Here is a 12,643-nt window from a genome sequence, read left to right as displayed (position 1 = left end):
CCACTGGAAACGGATTTCCATTCGCAAAGACATCCATCGACTTTTACCCTTTGTTTCCTGTTACTGAGCCAATTTTGGATCCAATTTGCCACATTTTCCTGTATTCCATGGGCTTTTACCTTTCTGACCAATCTGCCATGTGGGACCTTGTCAAATGCCTTACTAAAATCCATGTGGACAACATCCACTGCACTACCCTCATCAATCCTCCTTGTCACTTCCTCAAAGAATTTAATCAGATTTGTAAGGCATGACCTTCCCTGAACAAATCCATGCTGACTATCCCTGATTAAACCATGCCTTTCCAAATGACAGTTTATCCTATCACTCAGTATTGATTCTAATAGTTTCCCCACCACTGAGGTAAGACTGACCGGGCCTATAATTGTTCGGCCTTTCCCTCGTACCCTTTTTAAACATCCTACCCATTACAAAGACCGCCTACTTCCATCTCCGTAACATCGCCCTCCTCCATCTCTACCACAGCCCATCTGTCACTGAAACCCTCATCCAAGCCTTTGCCATCCCCAGACTTGATTTACACCAATGCTGTGCTAGCTGGCCACTAATGCTCCACCCTCCAGAAACTTCAGCTCATCCAAAAGTCTGCTGTCCTATTCTGCACTAAGTCTCACTTGCCTTTCACCTCTGCCCTTGCTGACGTACATTGGCATTTGGTCCTCCAACTCCTCAGATTTACAATTCTCCTCCCTGTGTTTAAGTCCATCCAGGACCTTGTCCCTCTCTATTTTTGTAGCTTTCTCTAGCTCTACAACCCCCCAACATCCAGAATTCACCATTCCTCTGATTCCAGTCTCTTGTGCATCACCCCTCCATTGTTGGTTGTGCCTTCAACTGTCTAGACCCTGCGTTTGAATTCCCTGCCTTAAACTCCTTTGCCTCTCCATCTCCCTCTCCTTTAAAACCCACCTATTTGACCAAGCTTTTGGTCACCCTTCCTAATATCTCCTCCTTTGAGTCTTTTTTTTCTTTATGCCTCTGTGAAGTGCTTTGGGATGTTTGTCTATATAAATCCTTGTTGCTAGTAGTTCTGGAGCTAACTTTGTGTTTAAAATTTTGCAGGTATTTTTGTACTCTTATCATCGGTGATGATGAGTATTGGAGGAATAACAGCTTCGCGCTGTCTCCATGTTCACGTGTTGTATGATGTCCTGATGTCACCAATGAGCTTTTTTGAGCGAACACCAAGTGGTAACTTAGTAAACCGCTTCTCCAAAGACATCGATACAATAGACTCCGTGATCCCAATAGTGATCAAAATGTTCTTGGGATCACTGTTTAATGTTCTTGTTGCTTGCATGGTGATTTTGATAGCCACACCAATAGCTGCAGTGATCATCCCACCCTTGGGCTTTCTCTACCTTTTTGTACAGGTCAGTATTAATGAAATAGCTCTGCTTAATAAAGTTTGCATTGGAGTCAATCTTTGCAAAATTACTCAGAATCTCATTGATCAGTGTTTCCTGTTTGGTTGCTAATTATACTAGTATAAGTTTACTTTTATGCTGGGCCTCTTAAGATTTTTTTGTGCTAGGCCCAATCATATTCTGCAACATGTGAATGTAAATTCTGCAGCACCTTTTCATGGTTGGGAACATATGTCAATAACGAGCTGCAAATCATTAGTGATTAGGATGTTCATGTACATTGACACGATTTGGATTTGGAATATCAGGTGATTTGTTCCACAATAATTACTGATGAGAGCTGTTCAGAAGAGGGGGAAAAAAAAAGACAGGGGAGGAATTCCATGGCAGCTTCCATGGCCATGGAGCCATAGAGTGCTAGGTGCTCTTTCAGTAACACAAAACAAAAGTAATTCAGTTTATTTTATGGCTTCCCTAGTACAACAATACACTTTACTAAAATCTGACTGAAATGTCTAAAATCACAGACCAGTAAAAATAAAGTAAAAGATCACAAACTGTGTTCTTCTGTCTCAAAGCTGCTGCAGAGCAACCCTGCCAGTGGTCTATTGTTGTAGACATTAATAGAGAACAGAATGTTGTATTAAGTTTAAAAGTCAACATAAAATTTTAAAAGTACAGCAAGATTGGCATTTAAACTAAGTATTTGTGTGAAGATGAGTTTTTGGAAAGTTCTTCTAATTAATTAATGCCTCTCAACCTGGTGGATATTGAAAAGCAGTAGTGACACATAAAATCAACTGTAGGTTGCAAGTTTTGTGCACCACTGCTGCTTTTCTTTTTGGTGGTGCTGTTTAATCTTGGGACATTTACCTGCTAGTTCAGAGGTATGGACTCACTATTGACTGACTAATCGTGGCATCTTTTGAGTCAGCTCCTTGACAGGTGTATCCATATTGGTGGTCAAAAATACAAAGTAGATTGGTTGTTCATGATATATAACGAGGGGGCATAGATTTAAGGTGAGAGGGGAGAGATACAAAAGGGTCCAGAGGGGCAATTTTTTCACTCAAAGGGTGGTGAGTGTCTGGAACGAGCTGCCAGAGGCAGTAGTAGAGACGGGTACAATTTTGTCTTTTAAAAAGCATTTGGATAGTTACATGGGTAAGATGGGTATAGAGGGATATGGGCCAAGTGCAGGCAATTGGGACTAGCTTAGTGGTATAAACTGGGCGACATGGACATGTTGGGCCGAAGGGCCTGTTTCCATGTTGTGAACTTCTATGATTCTATATGAAACTATATGAAAGAAACTACATGGATTACAGCTCAATTTGAAGAATCAAGTCAAATGTGAACTGCTTGCTCATCCTAAATGAATATGGTTTAGAAAAGTATATTTACGATTAGTGACAAGTGTCAGGCATTGTGGCAATATTGCTTGTCTACAATTTAAATTCCATAAAGTACTCTGAGCTATTGCTAATTGTACAATAGACCCTTTCTTCAAGACCGCAATTCTTTAAACAAACGTTGTCACATTTTGCATCAATGAAGAAATTACAGAGGCAATAATAAAATGTGATCAAATAACATTCTACCCAATTATATTGGCACTGATAGTAAGTGGTTATATATTATAATGTATGTCACACTCTAGGTTTCATAGGCTGGATTTAAAGATGGAAGACTCTTTTCTGAAACAGGTAGAAAGAAAACATAAAAATTATAATTTTAATAATCGCCGAATTCATTCTGATCAATTCTAAATCCAGAGGTTTTGGAGTACTGCATTAATGCATGGAATAATTAATATGTCACAAAAATCTTAATAAAATCCATATGCAAATTGATTCAGCAACTTTTTGAAGATTTGTACGTTTTGAATTTTGTTAATGTTTACACGAGATTTTCAAATAGAAGCCACTGATTTTGTTCTCTTCTGTTCGGAATATGAAGCAGTGTAAACAACTTGGAATTTGGTGTATGTTAGTAATACTTTCACTGATGAACCAGATTCAGCAGGTCTTTGACTCGCCACCTCATCTCATATTTATCTGCAATTGGTTTAAAGAGAGGGTGGGCTTCTTTGTTAATTGCAAATGTAATTTTAAAAAAATCAAAAATGTAGCTATAAAAATTACTAAATTATAATGCAAAATATTATACTTTGTTTTTGAGATGCTTATGATGTGATTTTTAAAAAAATGTTTTGTTACAATATCTCATACTAATACAGGAGAATTTTTTAAAAATGCATTAATTTTTTGGAGATTCATCTGTTAATTGCACGTTAATCGCAGAAGTTATGTGGAGATATAATACCGGGTTTCAAAAATGATGCCAAGGAGCTCGGATATTTATTACCTGGCTGTTAGTGGCACCAAGTCAGCAGTGTTTGTGTCCTGCTCCCTCACTGTGAAGCGTAAGTCGTTTCATAAGTGTACAACAGCTTATTCTGAGACACACTTGCATCAATGTGGTTACTGTTTGTGATTCACTTGTAACTATTTGCTCGTGCTTTGAGTGTGATGCGACAATGCAATGGACTTCCCCCATCCAGTATTGTGTATATAGCACCACCACTTTCAGTTCCTTATTTCTTTGTCAGCTCCAGTCTATTCTGTGTTGCTCCTGTAATTGCTAGAGGATTACCCTGGTGTGACCTTGTCAGTCTGCTTTCCTAACCTTTATACCACGCCAGCAAGTCCATTGATGAGACTTCCATTCACATCACTATATCTGGCAGGCAAATCTATGACTCTTGAATTGGTTATTGAGCTGCTGAGGCTAAGCATCTAATGTCTTGGAATAACGATGGAGGCTATGTTTCCAACAAAGGAGTCATGTTTGAAAAGTACTTACAACTGGATTCAGACAGACTTGTTCTCTTGTACAGAAATGAGAATGGAGACCCCATTGTGTGCATCCTTCAGATCCTATTGTACCTCAAACTTTATTGGCTAAGAAACTAAAGCCCAACTCTCATTTCTGTACAAGAGAACAAGTCTGTCTGAACTCCAATTGTAAGTACTTTTCAAACATGACTCCTTTGTTGGAAACATAGCCTCCATCGTTATTCCAAGACACTATATAGATAGTGTCTTGGAATAAGTGAATTTAAAATAAAATTGCTGGACTATAACTTGGTGTTGTAAAATTGTTTACAATTGTCAACCCCAGTCCATCACCGGCATCTCCACATCATGACTATATAGATAGGTTAAGTGAGTGGGCAAAAATTTGGCAGATGGGGGAGTATAATGTGGGAAAATGTAAACTTGTCCACTTTGGCAGGAGCAATTGAAAAGCAGTATATTTAAATGGAGAGAGATTGCAGAACTCTGAGGTACAGAGGGATCTGGGTGTCCTAGTACATGGACCACAAAAAGTTAGCATGCAGGTACAGCAAGTGATTAGGAAGGCAACTGGAATGTTGTTATTTATTGCAAGGGGAATGGAATATAAAAGTAGAGATGTTTTGCTACAGTTGTACAGGGCATTTGGTGAGACCACATCTAGAACACTGTGTGCAGTTTTGGTCTCCTTATTTAAGAAAGGACATAATCGCTTTGGAAGCGATTCAGAGAAGGTTCACTCGACCGATTCCTGGGATGAGGGGGTTATCTTATGAGGAAAGGTTGGACAAGTTGGGCCTGTGTACATTGGAATTTAGAAGGATCGGAGGTGATCTTATTGAAACATACAAGATCCTGAGGGGACTAGAAGGGGTAGATGATGAGAGGATGTTTTCCCTTGTGGGAGAGACTAGAACTAGGAGCCACAGTTTAAAAATAAGGGGTCTCCCATTTAAGACAGAGATGAGGAGAAATTTTTTCTCTGAGGGTAGTGAGTCTGTGTAACTCCCTTCCCCAGAGAGCGGTGGAGGCAGGGTCATTGAATATTTTTAAGGCCGAGTTAGATAGATTCCTGATTAACAAGGGAGTCAAAGGTTATAGTAGGTAGACGGGAAAGTAGGGTTGAGGTCACAATCAGATCAGCCATGATCTTATCAAATGGCAGAGCAGGCTCGAGGGGCCGAATGGCCTACTCCTGCTCTTAATTCGTATGTTCGTATGTAAGTTTGTATCCTATTTGGTAAGTGCTATGGATATGTGCATTGTTGGGTTTTATGATTATCATTCTCCTTGGTCCTTCTGCCTTTCTCTCTGCACCTAACAGTTTATGATCAGCTGTGACTTGAATTGGAATCATAGAAAGGTTGCAGCACGGAAGGAGGCCATTCAGCCCATCGAGTCCGCACCAGCTCTAGTCCAGATAGTCCCACTCCCCCGCCCTTTCCTCGTAGCCCTGCAAATTTTTTCCTTTCAAGTACTTATCCAGTTCCCTTTTGAAGGCCATGATTGAATCTGCCTCCACCACCCCCTCGGGCAGTGCATTCCAGATCCTAACCACTCGCTGTGTAAAAAAGTTTTTCCTCATGTCATCTTTGGTTCTTTTGCCTATCACCTTAAATCTATGTCCTCTGGTCCTTGACCCTTCCGCCAGTTTTTCTCTATTTACTCTGTCTAGACCCTTCATGATTTTGAATACCTCTATCAAATCTCCTCGCAACCGTCTCTGTTCCAAGGAGAACAACCCCAGCTTCTCCAGTCTATCCACGTAACTAAAGTCCCTCATCCCTGGAATCATTCTAGTAAATCTCTTCTGCACCCTTTCTAAGGCCTTCACATCTTTCCTAAAGTGCGGTGCCCAGAACTGGACACAATATTCCAGTTGTGGCCGAACCAGTGTTTTATAAATTTAGTCTGGAAGACTGGCATTTTGACAGTAGCTTTGGGTTTCTCCTTGTTTGTTTGCGACACCACTTGAATGATCAAGAAACAACCTACTGCAGATGCTGGAAATCTGAAATGGAAATAGAGAATGCTGGACACACTCAGGCAGCATCTGCAGAGGGAACAAAGATCAATGTTTCAGGAATAGACCTATCCTCAGAACTGGAAGAAATTACAAATGAACAGCTTTTAAAAAGGACCAGATCAAGGGAAAGGAGGGAGGGAGGGAAAAAATTGAATGGCTATCTCTATCCTTCAGTGTTTTGACTCTGTTCTATCTGATGGAGGAGATTTCAATTTCCTTTTATAATATAGAACAAGCAAGGTGCGTAAAGAAATCTAACGAACTGTACCCTATTGGAGAGGTGGAAGAGAGAGGTCGATCAATGTTTTCCTATCAATAAGCAGAGATTGCCAGGGTGATGCATTCATTGCTGTTACCAGCTTGAAGGAACCCAGTGGTTAGACCTATTGCCATTCAACAAGGAAAACTTGAGCTAATTATAGAGAGATTCATTAAAGACATTATTTAGGTAGAGACATAAATATCTGCAATTCTCTTTAAAAGTTTTTGTCTTGATATCTCTGCAAGGCAGGAATTGCAGGCTTGTAGAACCATCCTACTGTTCTCTTACCCCTCCCAGGGTTACCCATCCTACTTTAGGAGTAGGGTTATGTCGTGGAGACCAAGTAGAGAAAGGTTTATTGGTCTTCAAAGGAATTTCATTCTTTCAGGAAATGGCAGCTGACCATTCATATCCTCCTAAATGGGGTTGAGGTGCAGATCAGCCATGACCTAATTGAATGGTGGAACAGGCTCAAGGGGCTGAATGGCCTACTCCTGTGTTCCTCTGTTCCTTCACAAGGCTCCCTTTAAATTATGGAATAGGGATTGTGCTATATTCTGTTAGGTTAGAGCCAACTTTATCCGGATTTGGGCTATCATATGCACAATTGTCACCTGAAGATGACCTTTTACTTATGAGACAGTTGTTCTTCTATAAGTTGCCTATGACTCACAAATGAAGATATGGCAGCATGCTATATGACTGTTGGAGAGGAAGCATTTGGCGACTGTGTTCTTAAAGCATACTTAAAGGGAAAGGCATATGGACTTTTTCCCATGATAGTTTTATGACAAATCTAAAGGGTATGTGGAAGAGTCATGAGTAATGAATTTTGTTTTTTTAAAAAAAATGCTTCATGTATCTTTTTAGTTAAAATTAGAATTATTTTAACTAATGTTTCTTCCTATTTTTAGAGATACTATGTCGCTACCTCACGTCAGCTGAAAAGGTTAGAATCAGCTAGTCGATCACCCATATTTTCACACTTCAATGAAACTCTCCTTGGTGTCAGTGTCATTCGTGCTTTTGGAGAAGAAGACCGCTTTTTACACCAGAATGACTCCAGGGTAGATGAAAACCAAAAAGCCTATTACCCCAGTATTGTTGCCAACAGGTAATCTACCAATATAGTTTCACTGTACTTTTGCATTTGGGTTATTTGCAGCATTGTATATTTATTGGGAAGACAGTAGCCTTGGTGATTGAACTGAGGCCTTCAAGTGAGCCCACTTTTAATTCATCTTGATTCTCAAACCAGATTTGGCATAGGTAAATGATGCCTATTACTCTTGCCCACACCGACTTACCATAGTGGAATACTTCAGATCTCTGTGGAGGGAGCAGGAAAGCTAGTAAGACCGATACTATACTAATTAGACCACTAACTCTTTTTATCTTGTTATCATCCCATCAGATGGTTGGCTGTGAGACTGGAGTTTGTTGGCAATTGCATTGTACTTTTTGCTGCCCTGTTTGCTGTGGCTTACAGAAAAACCCTCAGTCCAGGGATTGTTGGGCTGTCCGTATCATATGCCCTACAGGTACGGAGAAATACATTTACAGTTCTACATAATTATAATATTACTCATTATAGACGTTGTAATTGAGCTACATTACAGCTGACTTAATTATAGCAAGTTTAAACTTTCACTGCCTTTTTGAAGAGATCAATTTAGCCTGCCATTTTTTTCATAGTCTTTTTAAAATTTTTCTTTGGGCTATGGGCACTGCTGATCAGGCCACATTTATTTCCCATCTCTAATTGCTCTGAGAAGGAGAACTATTGCAGACCTTGTACTGATGGTGATCCCACAATGGTATTAGTTAGGGAATTTCAAGATATTGACTCAGCGATGACAAAACTTGGATATTCCCACAACATTGCTGCTCTTGTCCTTGGCGATAGAGGTTGCTGTCAAAGTAACCATGGCAAGTTGCAGCAGTGTCCTGTAGAGCGTACGTACTGCAGCAACAGTACACCAGTGATGGAGAGAGTGGATATTGAGCCTGGCGAAGGGTGCCAGTCAAACTGCTCTGTCCTGGATGGTGTTGAGCTTTTTGAGCATTGTTGTTGGTGCACCCAACTGGCGAGGGAGTATTCCATTACACTCCTGACTTCAGCCTTGTAGATGGTGGAAAACCTTTTGAAGGGGTCAGGAGGTTAGCCACTCACTGCAAAGTACCCAGTCTGTGCTGTTACACTAATGTGATCTAATACAGTAGTGTTATGATTTTTTTAAACCAGAACCTGGAGTTGCCAATGTGGAGTGAAAAATATTTTCCTGTCCTGAAGCAAAGTGTGACTATGACAATGCACCCTTTATTTTGTAAAGTAATCAAAATGCTGTGTTGTGGAAGCTTTCAATAACGGAAGAGTATCTGGAGAGATTTTGTCACCTCACTGTGATAACTGTAGTTTGAAATAATTTTGTCTTACAATTAATTTCACTGAGAGCAAGGTGTTGGGAAACATTCTGTTGTTGTGTAATGTATTGGCACCATCTCAGAATTTATATTCAGTTTGATTCAAGGACCCCTTTTTTAAAAAAAACTGTTTTACCTCGCTTCTAATTTTTATATTTGGAAACTATTTCCATCAGATTTACCATTTGACAATTTTAAAAAAAAAGTATCCATTAAAATCTGGAACTTGCTCCCCCAAAAAGATCAAGACTGAGATTGATAGATTTTTGTTAGGCAAGGATATCAAAAGATATGGAATAAAGGTGGGTAAATGGAGTTGAAGTACAGATCGGCCATGATCTAATTGAATGGCCTACTCCTGTTTCTATGCTCCTATGTTCCTAAGTATGTCTCATTATTGTTTAGATAACAGCAACATTAAACTGGCTGGTACGCATGACTTCTGATGTAGAAACTAATATTGTTGCCGTGGAAAGAGTTCAGCAGTATTTTGATACTTTAAAAGAGGTAAGATTCAAATTGGAAAAAGAAAGAACTGCTGGAGGACTTGGGTATAGCAACACTGAACTCATTCTGACATCTCGATCTGCAAAACACAAATTTATAGTTTTCAGGAAACAACTGAATTATATGCATGAGCAGTGAGTTTTAGAAAATAAGTTGGCATAGGCCAGGTAACTTGCAAGTGTTGCAGGTATTTGTTGTGCCAACCACGTCATGTTTGAATTATTTTCGATAATTCACCACTGTCCCAATGTGTGCGTCCCACATGGAATATTTTTTAAAATCTGAAATGCTGTAGATTTTTTTTTTAAAAAGTGGTGACTCTTGTACTGAGGTGTGGGAGCAATATTAGTCCTGTGGCCCGTTGAACTTCAGCTTGTGTTGAGTTGATGTTGGGTGATGTGCCATGGTGGAGTTGCTCAGTGATTACAAAGACAATGGGCTCACTTATTATGGGGGATGGGGAAGTGTGCGCGTGAGCCTGATAGTGAGCGGCACACCCGGACAGGTTGGGGATGTGCAGGCCCTGCCAACCTTAATGACAAGGCCTCATTTAAATAAAGCTTCCTGGAGTCCCGCCCGACACCTGTCCAGTGGGCAGAAGCAGGAATTTGGCCGCAGGAAGCTGCAGCCGGGGACCCGTGGGAATAGTCCCTGGCAATCAGTGGGTGGAGGGGTACCAGGGCAATTGAGGCTGGTGAACGGGGAGAGGCCCGGGGCTTCCCTCGAGATGGGGGAGGGCTGGGGCTGAGGATCAGGGGAAGGCCCAAGTACTCCATGAGTGGCCTTGGGGGAGCACACCTGCTCCTGGCCCACAAGGAGTTCAAAGAGAAGGACATTTTTGATACTTGGCCTCTTTGGCCAGGCGGCTCCTCCTGTCATGGCTCTGCTGCTGGCCAGCAGACAGTTCAGGACTCCCCCTGGGTTGACGTTGATATTGCTTATGCATCTTAAGTAGGCCCCAGCCTGCTTTTTAGTGGGAGCCTAGTCAATGGCCTGAATTACTGCCGTTAGTATTAGGGCTGCCGGGAACGTGGCAGGATTTTGATTTTCAAGATTTTACCCCCCAACCCACTCGACCCTGTCCTTTGGCTAGGCGGGAGGGAGGGGGAATTAAAAACGAGGTCAATGTGTTTAAAAGCAAGCTTTTGTTGTTCAAGAGTTAACTCTTCAAGCAGAAATTAAAATAATAATCAAGACCATATTCTGCTGATCTGTCATTATTTGTCGCTTTTAATCCTACATTGGTCATTTCTGTTTTGACGCAAAATTGTATGTGTGTTTGAATGTCGCTAAAAATGACTGACTTAAGAGAAAAGAATAATTAATCAAAGGATTTTGATCTATATCGCAGTCTACTTTTTTTGTCATGGATTTAAATTTAATTTGCCATATGTTCAACAATTTGATCAGCAATTCTTCAAAAAAATATATTATATAAATCGGCAGAATGTTCTTATGTCTGTTGGAAATACATATTACAGCGCAGGTTTTAATTTTTTTTTAAAATTCAATATAGGCACGTTGGGTTATCAAAGATAATCGACCACCTAAAACATGGCCTTGGGATGGCAGGATAGAATTTGTAAACTATGGATTACGGTATAGACCAGATCTTGACTTGGCCCTGAAGAACATTACTGTATCCATAAATGGAGGTGAAAAGGTTAGTGGCAGAGGTCTGATGACCAGTACTACTGAGTAAAAGTAATATTTAGCTGAGCTAGTGCACATGCTAAAAAGGTCATCGATTGTAGACATCATAAGCAAACCCTAGGTTTAGCTGGTTTCACCCAGCTGCTGATTTATTTTTAATATGTAAAAATTTCTTTAAACATGCATGTTTAATACACGTTTGTAAATTTCGGCTTCTCATTAACACTAAACTTATGGAGCGTAAATCCTAATTTAGGGCATGACTTGACTCTGGGTTGAAGTTGAGTCTCTTCCTCCAGGAGACAGGTTGGGCCCTGATTCCAGATGAGTAATCATAGAATGGTTACAGCACAGAAGGAGGCCATTCGGTCCACCGAGCCCGTGCCTTCTTTGTAAGAGCCATCCAGTTAGTCTCTTTCCCTGTAGCCTGACACATTTTTTCCCTTCCAAGTATTTGTCCAATTCCTTTTTGAAAGCCACGATTGAATCTGCTTCCATCACCCACCTCAGGCAGCGCATTCCAGATCATAACTACTCGCTGAGTAAAAGTTTTTTTCCACATGTGGTATGTGTATTGTAGCTATATTTTTATTCAGTGATATTTTAGAGTTCATATTGACACTACAGTTGCAATGTAAATGCATCCTAAAATAATGCAGTGTAAAATTAATTCACTATACCTCACTTTTTTTTAAAATGGGTAATTTTTGGTACATGTTTACAGAAGGTGTCTGCAGATTAATGATTAGTTGCAATGTGGAACATGACAGACTACATGACTGCTCTGAGTACCACTCTGTTTTCTGCTCAGTTGTACTAAAAGTATTTGGAAACTGGTCATTATTTTCTTTCCCCAGAAAACTTTTTGCCCCCTCTTGCTGACAGCTCCTTAGTACTCTTGTAAGTTATGACAAATCTAAAATTGTCAATGTTGAGTGGAAAGGGGAAGGTTGCTAAATTTTAGAATTGTTCAATAAATATTGAATACATGTAAAACAATGGCCCAGAACTTACTTACCTTGGATGCCGCTCCGTAATGGCGTCCATCCCAACCGTTGTCGAATCCATCAGAGTAAGTTTGCGAATGCACATGTGCGCATTAAAACCTGGAATTCACGAACTTGCTCCGATTGGTTCAACGGCTTTGACAGTCCTGAATTAAAGGGCCAACCACGCTACAATCATATACAATCAAGCACAATCACCAAACAATCGTAAACTTACCCATCTGCCCAGCTGGAACGAAGGTACTTATGCCACAAGAAGGTATGCTTGAAAATACCAGCCCTACATTACTTTTTAAAAGCACGTGGAGACTTATAATAACTACAAAACAACAAAAAATTAAATTTAAAACTCTGGAATGTCTAATTATTCCTATTTTAATATTTTTTGATCATTAAAAAAAATTATTAAAACATAAAAAAAACTTTAACTTTTAATTTGTATATGTTTCCGTACATTATAAATCATTTCCTTGCCTTTTTATAAGGTATTTTTATTTAGACTAACATAGGGAATGTCA

General features: G+C 40.0%; 1 protein-coding gene across 1 annotated transcript in view; it reads left to right on the top strand.

The window, feature by feature from the left end:
* abcc1 (ATP binding cassette subfamily C member 1 (ABCC1 blood group)) overlaps positions 1-12,643 on the top strand; it is a 95,983-nt gene that overhangs the window by 70,960 nt on the left and 12,380 nt on the right. Inside the window, exons 23-27 of the mRNA XM_068003222.1 lie at positions 1,084-1,394; positions 7,449-7,648; positions 7,949-8,075; positions 9,364-9,465; positions 10,982-11,128. Coding sequence (XP_067859323.1) covers positions 1,084-1,394; positions 7,449-7,648; positions 7,949-8,075; positions 9,364-9,465; positions 10,982-11,128 — 887 coding nt within the window. The remainder of the gene's footprint in view (positions 1-1,083; positions 1,395-7,448; positions 7,649-7,948; positions 8,076-9,363; positions 9,466-10,981; positions 11,129-12,643) is intronic.

Source organism: Heptranchias perlo, chromosome 22, assembly GCF_035084215.1.
Source record: "Heptranchias perlo isolate sHepPer1 chromosome 22, sHepPer1.hap1, whole genome shotgun sequence".
NCBI classification, from domain to species: Eukaryota; Metazoa; Chordata; class Chondrichthyes; order Hexanchiformes; family Hexanchidae; genus Heptranchias; species Heptranchias perlo.
This window is presented reverse-complemented; position numbering and strand designations above follow the sequence as displayed.